The 11862-nt window shown below is 33.1% G+C and overlaps 2 protein-coding genes across 2 annotated transcripts; one reads left to right on the plus strand and one right to left on the minus strand.

Annotated features, from left to right (window-relative positions):
- Positions 1-518: 518 nt before the first annotated feature.
- On the plus strand, positions 519-5317 carry PME31 (pectin methylesterase 31). The gene is made up of 6 exons (XM_085722503.1): positions 519-950; positions 2019-2123; positions 2955-3032; positions 3375-3562; positions 4142-4315; positions 4869-5317. The coding sequence occupies exons 1-6, from the start codon at positions 708-710 to the stop codon at positions 5029-5031; spliced, it is 951 nt and encodes a 316-aa protein (XP_085578629.1). The 5' UTR covers positions 519-707; the 3' UTR covers positions 5032-5317.
- Positions 5318-8107: 2790 nt separating this feature from the next.
- Positions 8108-10672, minus strand: LOC146904187 (inactive poly [ADP-ribose] polymerase RCD1-like). The gene is made up of 6 exons (XM_085727065.1): positions 9708-10672; positions 9317-9558; positions 8963-9021; positions 8529-8684; positions 8355-8450; positions 8108-8155 (listed from the first exon to the last, which is right to left on the minus strand). Exons 1-6 carry the CDS (start codon positions 10670-10672, stop codon positions 8108-8110), a joined length of 1566 nt encoding a protein of 521 aa, XP_085583191.1.
- Between the last annotated feature and the right edge of the window lie 1190 nt (positions 10673-11862).

The following is an 11862-nucleotide window of genomic DNA, read 5'->3' on the forward strand; positions in this document are numbered from 1 at the left end:
TAGTTAAAAAAATTAAATATTACTAATTAATTATAATATTTTTGTGTCATTTTATATTTGAGTTAGTTCAACCTCCAATAAGTTTCAAAAAGTTGTGATTTTGATCCCCTATTTAAAAAAATGACAATTTTCCTCCTTTCGTCCCAAAATTGATGAGAAGACGCCACGTGTCCCAAAAAAGGTTCATAATCGCAACTTTTTGAGAAGATAAGGGGTCAAAATATCATATTTCCCTTATGTTAGGGGGTCAAAAAAACATATTTCCCTAGATATAGGGGTCACTTTTGTCATTTTTCCATAGGAGGCCAAAATCGCAACTTTTTAAAATGACAAATGTTAACTTGTGCCCTCAAGAGCACATGTTAAGGAACTCATTATAGAAATATACATATTAAAAACGGTGCAGTCAACTTCTTAAAAGTTAAATTATCATGTTTTAAGTTCTTTAACATGTATTCTTAGGGCACAAGTTAACATTACCCTTTTAAAATTTAATGGGTGAAAAGTGCACTTTAACCTTAAAAATAGAAAAGCGGTGATCATACTTGAACATCATAAAGACAGGGAGACAAAACCATTTGTCTGAAACAATAAATCTCAAACAAAACATACAAACAACAAAAGATTCGTAACGTAAATTGAATGTTTTTTTTCTCTTTCTTCCATTTTCCATTAACACCAAACCCATAAAACTTTCTTCTCCAAAAATGGCAGCTTGTGTATACACCGTTTCACAGAACGGAACCGGAGATTTTCAAACGGTGCAAGAAGCAATCGACGCCGTACCGCTCGGTAACTCTCGCCGGACTGTCATCCGTGTGTCTCCTGGAATCTATAAGCAGCCGGTGTATGTTCCTAAAACGAAGAATTTCATCACTCTTGCTGGGTTGTGTCGTGAGGATACTGTGCTTACTTGGAATAATACTGCTACTAAGATTGATCATCATCAAGTATGTGCTCATTTTCTTTTTGTTTTGTTCATTTGGGGTAATGGGTATGTTGAAAAATTGTTTATTTTTCATTTTTCTATGAAGCACCGACACAGACACGACGACACTGACACTCATACATACACAACTATAGTAATTTGAAAAAATGACATAATTGAACATAATCCGATATGTCGGTGCTCATGGGTATGCGACAAAATTGTTCATTTTGTATCCAATGTTTTCTGAGTAAATGCCCAAATTGGTAATTGAAATTGTAGGACAGCATCACTCTAGTTATTCATATCATCGATACTCCAAAATAATCCACGAAGTTGCAAAATTGAAATCAAATTGTCGCTCTGTTTGTAGGGACTAGAATGACATTACGTTTATAATGTTTTTTGGTTGTAAACCAAAGATATTCTCCGCCCGCAACTGCACCGAATGAAGCACGGACACTCCTCGGGTTAGGTGTGTCCCATTGTCGTGTCCGACACTGACACGACACCGACACTTGTAATTACACTAAATTATGTAATTTTCTCAAATTATTAGCGGTGTCAGTGTCTTTGTCGTGTCCGGTGTCCGTGTCTGTATCCGTGCTTCATACGACCACTGTCCGTATCCGTGCTTCACAGGGCCACTGACTAATCCCCTCAAGGTAACTAAGATCCATTTAAGGGGTTGACCTCTTTCAACAAATGTTTTTCCATACGCATTGGTCAGGCATCAACCCATGGACAAAATGGTTAGAGATGTAATATTAACGATGAATTTGAAACTAAGTGAATTATGTTAAGAGACGTATTTGATGAAATATTCAGAATGAGGGACACATTCATTAACATTTTGCAATTCCATAGATCTTTTGGAATATTGATAATATGTGGACTAGGTTTATGCAGTCCTACAATTTGAAGACCAATTTGGGTATTTACTCGATGTTTTGTTCATTTGGGGTAATGGGTATGTGAAAAAATGTTGATTTTGTTTTTAATGTTGCATCTATATGGTTTAGCTGGTATGTGTCAAAATGGTTCATGTTTTAATTTTTTTTTTGGGGGTTGTGGTGAATTTTTGTTGCAGCCTGCTAGGGTGATTGGAACTGGGACGTTTGGTTGTGGAAGTACCATTGTGGAAGGGGAGGACTTTATTGCTGAGAATATAACTTTTGAGAACTCTGCACCTGAGGTAATGCACATGAAACTTTATTTTTTCCAAATCCAATGTGTTTGCTCCTGCTAGTTCCTTTACCATCACTATTTTACTTTGCTGAATGGTATTGGTTTGATAAACGTGCATAAGTGTGTGTTGGTAGAAAGAATCGATGTTGTAAAAAATGAGATTGTATCTAAGATCGAAAAGGGCTTCTTTCATAACTCGAGTATCGTTGCACTAATATAAGATCCTACCAATTAGGAAAATGTACACTCATATATTTACACATATGCATAAAAATTATCGTAGATGAAGAATATTACCTCTAAATTACAACATTAGACCAAGTTCTTAACCTCTAAATCTCAGAGAATTGATTAGTTGTAAGATTCTGTGTTCATAAATACACATGCAATTTGTAGAATTCCCTTCCCGTTGTCAGTAGTTGACATGGTAATATTTGGGCTGTTGTTGACTTACTTACAAATGTAGCGTATGTTTGGTTCTACGGCACGTTTACCAAAATCATGGTGAAAACCCACGTTGACTTAAAAAGCTTAGTTTTGAAGCTTCAATAAAATTGCGGTGGAAATGGTTTGGGACGTGTGACCAGACATTTGTGCAGTATTTATACGAGAGAATAATGTTAAATTTGGAACTTTTCCATAAATAGGGATTTGGATCTGCATTTGTTCTGTTGTCAGCCAGAGATCTGTGTATAAATTCATTACATGGGTTTGGTATTGCAGCTTTACACATCTATACTCCCATTAGATTAATGAGTTTGTTGTAACAAAATTTATATCCAAGCACAGACATTGAAATACCTTCGATAACACTTGTTTTTCCTTCTCTTTCCGGCAGGGTTCAGGACAGGCAGTGGCAATTAGAGTAACTGCAGATCGATGTGCCTTCTACAATTGTAGGTTCCTTGGATGGCAGGTAACTCCAGTACTCCATTTTCACCCTATCTTGATGTATTAGTTTATGTAGGTTTGATGCGTCTATGATGTTTCTCATGTTGGTTATAGTTACATCGTGAGTGTTTTTTTTTTTTAAACCTTCATATAATTAAGTTTTCCTTGTAAATATATTAAAAAATGCATTGGCTAAGTGATATATTTGTTGGATAAGTTTTTTGGGAAGACCTGATAGAAAATTATTAGCGGTGTCTATTTATCAGTGTTGTTGTCGTGTCTGATTTATGTTCAGTGCCTAGAATATGTTTTTAAATTCTATGGAATTACCGACCAGATAATTATTTTTCTCGTGATTATGGTCCAGGACACATTGTATTTACACTACGGTAAACAATATTTGAAAGATTGCTATATTGAAGGAAGCGTTGATTTCATCTTTGGTAATAGCACTGCTCTTTTGGAGAACTGTCATGTCCACTGCAAGTCTGCAGGGTTCATAACCGCACAGAGTAGAAAATCATCACAGGAAGCAACTGGTTATGTATTCTTGAGGTGTGTAAATTACCGCCATCCATTGTTAACAATCTCATCTACCACCCATCACCGTGTTTTATTTGTTAGATTTAGAAGTTCTTAAGCTGTCTCTGATATGGAAAGGGTTAGTTCCTATATACCTCATATTTTCAATTTAACACAGTGAATTGAATTATAAATTCTATATATATGATGAAGAGCATATAGCAATTGCTACTTTGTTATACCATGGCAACGTTCTTCCCTCATTGTTTGTGGTAGAAGTATGGTTCGGATTTTATGATTGTGTTGGCGTTAGTAAAACATGATGAAAAAGAGAGAAGAAAGAAGATCTAAACTAGTATTATGATGTTATGAGTGGTATATTTGGAAAAGTAATAAATGGTTCTAGTACTTTGAAACAAAGCTTATATTTAGGGACAATTTTTTCTTTCCAAAAGGAAGTTATATTTAGGAATAAAGGTAGGATTAAATTTGACATTTGATTTTTCCTTTCCTAGTTTCTAGAGCTCTTGTTCCGGGATTCTTTCCTTATGTTATGGACCTTTTGGTTCATTAAAGTATTTTACAACTGAGTGGTTTCCGGTGCCATTGCAGATGTGTTATAACAGGTAATGGAGGACAGTCATATGCATATCTTGGACGACCATGGGGACCTTTTGGAAGGGTTGTCTTTGCATACACTTACATGGATCCGTGTGTAAGACAAGTTGGCTGGGATAACTGGGGGAAAGTAGAGAATGAGAGGAGTGCTTGCTTTTATGAATACAGGTATTTCATTCATGTCAAATTCCATTCTGTAATGTTTTATGATTCACACCATTATGAATGGAGGTTATATTCTGATAAAAATTTGAAAAGCTTGTTTTTGAATGCATAATGTTCTACTGTTATCTTGATTATGCTAGAAATTTTCATGGACTAGTTGCTTCACCACTAAGCAAAGTGCTACTTTTTGTATTCAAATCCTATATTCTTAAGGCATTGATCCCCAGAGTATTAAGGGCCTCTTTTGATTGGTTTATTTGAGCATATATACTGACTGATACAAGCACTTTTCAGACTGTTTGAGAGAATTATGAAAATTGCTTATAACTTCTCCATAAGTTGTATTCAGTTTATATTTGCATTAACTGACCAGGATAACTTAAGAAAACGGCCGATACGAAAACAATTTGACTCTATTTGATATTTTTGTTATAGAAAGTAAAGGTTGTAGTTGGGGGTATCTCAAATTCTCGTGCAGCGTCTGGCTTGTATCCTATGCAAAATTTATCTCGTAAGTTGAAGAAGTTTAAAGTAATTATGTTGTAACTACATACAGGTGTTTTGGACCTGGTTGCTGTCCATCAAATCGAGCAAATTGGTGTAGAGAACTGGTGGATGAAGAAGCAGAGCAGTTCATCATGCATCCTTTCATCGATCCAGAACCAGATAGATCTTGGCTTGCTCAAAGAATGGGTTTGAGGATTCCATATTCTGCGTAGAAATGCTCTCACACGACATGAGAATAGATGAAGCATGAATCAGTTGAGGAAATGCTCGATGGTGCCTTTTTCTGTATGAGATTTCTTGATAGTATTTTCTTGATCTGTTTGTGATCCATGTCTTTAAGATCCATGTATCAATGTTTAGAGTGATTACAGAGAAGGAAAATAGATGGCACGTGAAAGTAATTTGATAATAGTGCAATGTGCATCAATTATATGTAGTATGAGTATTTTTGTTAAAATTAAGTTGCAAACATGAATAAAAATATATCTGCTTAAAATACCCTGCAATATTGTGTGGTAGTGAGCGTTTGAACACAAAAAATGTCAACAAAAAAGATTAGTGTTGCAAAGATGAACTAGTAAGTAAGTTTTTTGTAAATATAAATAAAGTTATGTTGGTCTCTGTACATAGGTTTTGGCCGATGAACCCTTTATTTTTTTATTTTTTTTTTATTATCTTCAAATGATATTATTAAGTTTATTATTGTTTTGTTCATTATTTTCATTGAGAATAACTCTAAAAAAATTTCCCTGCAAAAATTATAAAAATTAAAATAAAATAAAAATCCTTTTTAAAGAACGGTTAAGCGTTAACCTTAACATTCACCAATATGGATTCTTTAATAACGGCGAATCACCATTAAAGTTTAAATCAATATTATTTGTGCAATTTAATAAAAATTTGAACGATGATAATCCCATAAATGACCATTATAATGTTCTTGATGTCTCAAATGTTGATGAAGGCATCGATGACCACTTCTTCTCTCTTTTAGATATCTATGATCCTAGAAAGTGGGGCATTCTTGATGCTAAAATGAGACACATTTTAATTAAAAAAGGGCCTATTGGAGAATTGAATTTCACATTTCATATACTCTAGGAATTTTTCATATTCTTATTTTTCTATAAAAAATGTTAAATTCTTTAGTTTGTCAAAGCCGCAAATTTTATTCAAATGTTTCAATTTTATTGAATTCTCATAACTAAAAGAAGATAATCTTGAACAATTTAATAAAAATTTGATTGATGACAAACTCGTAAATGACGATGATAATGTTCTTGATGTCTCAAATGTTGATTTAGGTACCGATGACCACTTCATCTCTCCTTTAGATATCTATAATCCTAAAAACTGGGGTATTCTTGATGCTAAAATGAGATACATTTTAATTAAAAAGGGCCTTTTGGAAAATTGAATATTAAATTTCCTATAGACGGGCTCTCTAGACATTTTTCATATTCTTGTTTTTCCTTCGACAATGTTAAATTCTTTCTTGAGTTTGTGAAAGCCACAAATTTTATTCAAATGTTTCATTTTCTTATCGAATTCTCATAACTATGTCAGTAACTTCTGCATCTGTAAAAGGAAATTTTTTCAAAGAATTTTTTCAAATTTAATAAAAATTTGAATGATGACAAACCTGTAAATGACAATGATAATGTTCTTGATGTCTCAAATGTTGATTTAGGTACCGATGACCACTTCATCTCTCGTTTAGATATCTATAATCCTAAAAACTGGGGTATTTTTGATGCTAAAATGAGATACATTTTAATTAAAAAGGGCCTATTGAAAAATTGAATATTAAATTTTCTATAGACGGGCTCTCTAGACATTTTTCATATTCTTGTTTTTCCTTCGACAATGTTAAATTCTTTCTTGAGTTTGTGAAAGCCACAAATTTTATTCAAATGTTTCAATTTCTTATCGAATTCTCATAACTATGTCAGTAACTTCTGCATCTGTAGAAAGAATTTTTTCAAAGTTAAAATGTTCAAAAACTATTTGAGATCGTCAATGTCACAAGAAAAGTTAAATACTCTAACCATTTTATGTATTGAGAAAGATATGATAGAACATATTGATGTTGAAAATAATTGTTAGTGACTTTTGCATATAGAAATTCTCGTAGGATTTTTTTTGTACGAGGAGTTGGATATTCTCGTAGGTATTGTTTTTTATATGAAGTATGATGTTTTTATTAGATTATTTAATTTAATAAAACGTAGATTTAAATGCATTTTTGACCCCTAACTTTTTCATAGTTGCGATTTTAATTCCCTATTAAAAAAAACCACTCCATGATAGTCGTCCCCTTCAACAAGATAATCATCATTCTTCAACAAAAAAATCCAGAAACACAACACAATCCATAAACATAACACAACTATCTCCTCCTCTCTTTCTTCTAGATCCTTCTATGATGATTTACATCCCAAAAAAAAATGTGATTGGAAGATTAATATTATTATTACAGATCCAACACCAAAGAAATGATTGGTTATGGATCATTCAGTTATGAAATTTGAAACAGAGAAATAACGAGAAAAGGGAGAATTGTGTTATGGTCATTGTTGATCTAGAGCGAAAGAGAAAAACAACGCAGTTTGAAGAAAGGGTGGGTAGAAGAGAGAGAGAGAGAGAGAGAGAGAGAGAGAGAGAGAGAGAGAGAGAGAGAGAGAGAGAGAGAGAGTTCTTTGGTGGTGGTTCATTCCTTCTCCATTTTATTTAATTTTAGTTTTTAATTAAAGAAATACTCATGTGCTTTTTTATTTTTATTTTAATTAAAAAATTACACACGTGAGTGAGGAGCCACATGGGCGTTGACCCAGTCAAAATCAAGGGGGCTTGAATATTGCAAAAGAGGAAAACTTAGAGGGTTGGAAAATGGTTTTTTTTAATAGAGGATCAAAATCGCAACTATGCCAAAGTTAGGGGGCTAAAAATGCGTTTAAGCCTAAAAATTATTATCTTCAAGTAAATGACTTTTACACTTTGGGTATTCAATTTTTTTAAATTGCTTATTAGTTAGGGCCCAAATTTTAGTTTTGTCTCAAGACACCAAAATCTCATAAACAGGTTTGAGTACTTATGATCAGTAGACATTTCAACATAAACCACTACAAGTTCCAAAATCAAACATGTGCTACATTTCCATATCAAAACTGAAAATTGGATGATAAAATTAAATTTTAAAAAAATCTCCTAGAGGAAAACAATATCACAACTTTATGTTGACATTAGATAACTCGAAGTGAAAGATCTCTGCCTCCTCATTTTAAAGTCTCATTCTTGCTTAACGTTTGAGCCATTTGATCCACCACCTGGTGATCTCTGCAAGAAATCAACTAAACATTAGGAGGCATAATCTAATTGCAAGAGATAGATCATATGATTAAACAATGCAAAAGTTAAGCATAACATATGTAACTACAACTTCAAGTGATTTTAATGGGTAGAGACGAGACAAGATCAAAACATATATAGTACTTCAAACCAAATAAACTTCTAGAAAATTAAATAAATTTAGTACCTTGGATACAACATTATACATTGCAGATTTTAGTACATTGTTTCCAACAATCGACCTCAACTTCGACACAAAATCAGCACAAGTAATCTTCCTTGTCTGCACAAGCACGACATCATACATTAGTGATATTTTACTATTTAAGACATAGGCATAAATTGGACATCATTTACATACCATCAACAACGCGTATTGGGCGTCAATAAGAAACATAGTATGAGAAGGAACAATGTTTCTCATGGAAGATAAAAGCACGGAAAAAGGCATGGGTAAAGGCAGTCTGGCGGAACTTGGAGTTCTTCTGATGTTAGCAGGAATACTAGTAGCTTTTACCTGAGGCATCCCACAAACCAAAATTGTTTGGATAAAAGTAATAAAGCAAAATAGTATAGGATTAAAAACCATAAGATGAATCTCAAAAGATGAATGCCACAAAATATTGCACATGAATGTGTTAAAATCGGAAGATAAAAGAAATATTAGAATGGAAAGCTGTAAACTAAAGAAATCATTGTTAGATTTTAAAAATAGTTAAAAAATTTGGTGATAACATTGCCTTTTACATAGAAAACTAGAAAAACATAAGAAGCAAAACTCATGAAAAAACTTACAGTGCCCACTGTAGAATGTCGACAGCCTTTTTTCTTACACTCATTTGAACAAAAATTTCCTGTTAAAAAAAAAAAAATCATGTGTCGTGATCAAGAAGACTTTTCCACTGTTGAAAGAAATATCAATCATACAACTTAGCAACATATACAAATGATTGTTTTGTCGAATAAGAGTAAAGCACATAATAAGTTGAAAAGTGTTACGTATTAATTGGTTTTCCAACGATTAACTCCTTCACGCTTCAGTGATAAATAGGTAATGCCAAAATGTAAAGCATGTTTGCATACAAAAGCATATATCTAACACTGACACATGACATAATTTTTGTCTAAAGGAACATTACATTACATTACCTTCAAAAACCAAAGGGGGCTTGAAGCTAACAACAAATTCTGGATAGATATGTGTGTTCATATTCATGTTCCACACCACATAGCACTTTGGGCATTGAACGTCATCCACCCCATTATCGTATTCGCAACCACTTGGATGAAGTTGATCAGTGCCGGGACGAAGAAGCTCTATGTTCCCCATTATGACACGACATAGGATCATATGCTTAATTCCCTTTCCGTCGACATCACAATAAAGTGAACTGTGAACATGGAAAAACTAATTCCTCTGAGAAATCCAACAGAATAATCTTTGATAAAATAATAATAATAATAATAATAATAATAATAATAATAATAATAATAATAATAATAATGTATGAAGTTTAATGTTGATCATATGATAACTAACCAGAGAGAAGGGTAGGTAACAGCTGCAAGATGAACACCAAAGCCATATGTGCATTTGGACGGAGATAGTTCATATTGACTAACTCCATATTCCATCATTGTTGACAATTCCTCTTTCGAACTAGCAAGCCACGCATATCGAACGTTAGCGTCCCCTCGAACTCGTTTTGTAATATCAACTTGCTTCTGGAATAACTGCAGTCGTGTTTGCATTGACCTTCCCGAGTTGCGATAAATCTCAACAATATTAGACTCGCTAATGCCAAAAGAACCCATTCCTTTAAGAAACATCTTCTGTACAGAATCCACATCCAATTTTCCATATAAAGATTCAGTATAATAATCTAAATCTATGTCTGGCTCTTGCTTATTAGCTATAGAAGCATTTCCAACTCCCATTTTGGTAGTGATAGCATCAACGCCAGCTTTTACATTTTTATTAGCAGCATTAAACTCTCTACAATACTTCCTCAGCCTGGATCCATCTTCTCGTGGATCTTTCATATCATGACTTTCTTCACCCTCCCGCTCCCTTATACTATTGGGTTCTTCGGTAGAACTAGTAAAAACTTTAGGGAAAAAGTAATTAACTTCCTCATCAATCCAACCAATTGGTTGTTGCAAACATGTTTGTAGATCCATATGATACATATGCAAAAAATCTAGCACAACCTCTTGGCCATCTAACTCTACCTCTACAACTGCCTTCTTAATTTTGAAATCTTTCTTAACCAAGTCAAGAACATCCTCTGGATAGTCAACCCATTTACCATTCTTATAAAACATCAAACGTTTTGGTATCCCACTTTTCTTATAGTTCAAATAATAACTAGCCAACGTCATATGTTTAGCAACCACACTTGTCTGTGCCAAAACTCCAGTCCGACGTGCAACACATTGGGCATCTCTCTTTCGCTTTTGATTGAGTGAAACTCCAGCCAATGCCTTTGAGGGTTTCTCTTCCATTTTTACTACTAGACCTTGAGCAACGGGAATATTTGGCAGCCCCTGGATGTTTAAAATATTTAAGAATATTGAAATAGTAGAAATCATCATATGCTCACCATAATAATATAGTGTTCATAGAATAATAAAGATAAATGTTAGTCATTAAGAGCATTCCCTTGAGGGCAAAACAAGTAAATTTTAACAATTGCAAATGTATTATTCCAACAGTACAAACATATCATAATGGAATATATTATTAAAGCAGAGTTGTTTTTTTGGGTCAATATTAAAGCAGAGTTTAAAGTTTTTCTCAACATCATATTGTTACATGTACTACAAATTTACTAGCCAAATGCGGACATTCATGCTCTACAGTTCTACACAAGACATTCATGCTCAACATCACAAAACAAATCTATTTCTACAAATATTTCTATGGTCCCCAAAAAGCTTAATGCATTTTCTACCCACTCATAAAAAAAGTTGCGTAGAAAAAGTTTCTTAAGAAAAACTAGTATGGGTTCTTGAGAAATCCATCATCATTTTAACTATCTAGCATCCATGAAAGGATTAGACATACTAACAAAACTGATATTTACTAATTGTTGAAGTTAAAGAATAAAAGCATAAAAACCATGTCTAAAACATGATTAAAACAAAAAAGATGAAACGCAATAAAGATATTACGCTAAATTGACAATAGTAACAGAAAAAAATGATGCCTATCCCACACTCGAGAAATTGTACATGTTCTTCTCAGGGGCATCTCTACTCATGGTAAATGAATTTTACAATATAAAAGATAATAACTCTTTAGAAAAAGAAAATCGTACTTGACTTAATCAAAATTTAAAACAAACAAGGTCTTGCATGCACCATTCACCAATCCCAACCAAAGAAATTGTATCAATATTTTTCTCAAATTTAAATAAATAATTATACAAAACCACACACCTTTGTGATTTTTTAAAGCAAATATTTAAAGTTTAAATGCATCATTAAGAATTACTGACATCCTAACAATGTTGGCATCCAAGTAATCCAACAATTATCTACAACACCCCGAAAAAAATCATTCAAAACCATCTGCGAGTTTTAATATCTCTTCAAACAGTAAAATCATCCCTAAAAAATCATGAAAAATAAAATCTCAATTCATACATAAAGAACAAAAAAAAAACTAACTTGATCCCCTTAAACCAACTTAT

This window comes from Medicago sativa, chromosome 7 (assembly GCF_051527215.1).
Source record: "Medicago sativa cultivar Bolivia chromosome 7, Bolivia_mono, whole genome shotgun sequence".
In the NCBI taxonomy this organism is placed as follows: domain Eukaryota; kingdom Viridiplantae; phylum Streptophyta; class Magnoliopsida; order Fabales; family Fabaceae; genus Medicago; species Medicago sativa.

What these genes read in the sequence shown, in the direction of transcription:
- PME31 (XM_085722503.1), top strand. Translation starts at nt 708, where the DNA reads ATGGCAGCTTGTGTATACACCGTTTCACAGAACGGAACCGGAGATTTT. An exon ending in TTGAGAACTCTGCACCTGAG is followed by an intron (nt 2,124 to 2,954) that starts GTAATGCACATG and finishes TCTTTCCGGCAG; the next exon opens with GGTTCAGGACAGGCAGTGGC. An exon ending in GTAGGTTCCTTGGATGGCAG is followed by an intron (nt 3,033 to 3,374) that starts GTAACTCCAGTA and finishes ATTATGGTCCAG; the next exon opens with GACACATTGTATTTACACTA.
- LOC146904187 (XM_085727065.1), bottom strand. Translation starts at nt 10,672, where the DNA reads ATGGAAGAGAAACCCTCAAAGGCATTGGCTGGAGTTTCACTCAATCAA. An exon ending in GTTACCTACCCTTCTCTCTG is followed by an intron (nt 9,559 to 9,707) that starts GTTAGTTATCAT and finishes CCATGTTCACAG; the next exon opens with TTCACTTTATTGTGATGTCG. An exon ending in GCCCCCTTTGGTTTTTGAAG is followed by an intron (nt 9,022 to 9,316) that starts GTAATGTAATGT and finishes TTTTTTTAACAG; the next exon opens with GAAATTTTTGTTCAAATGAG.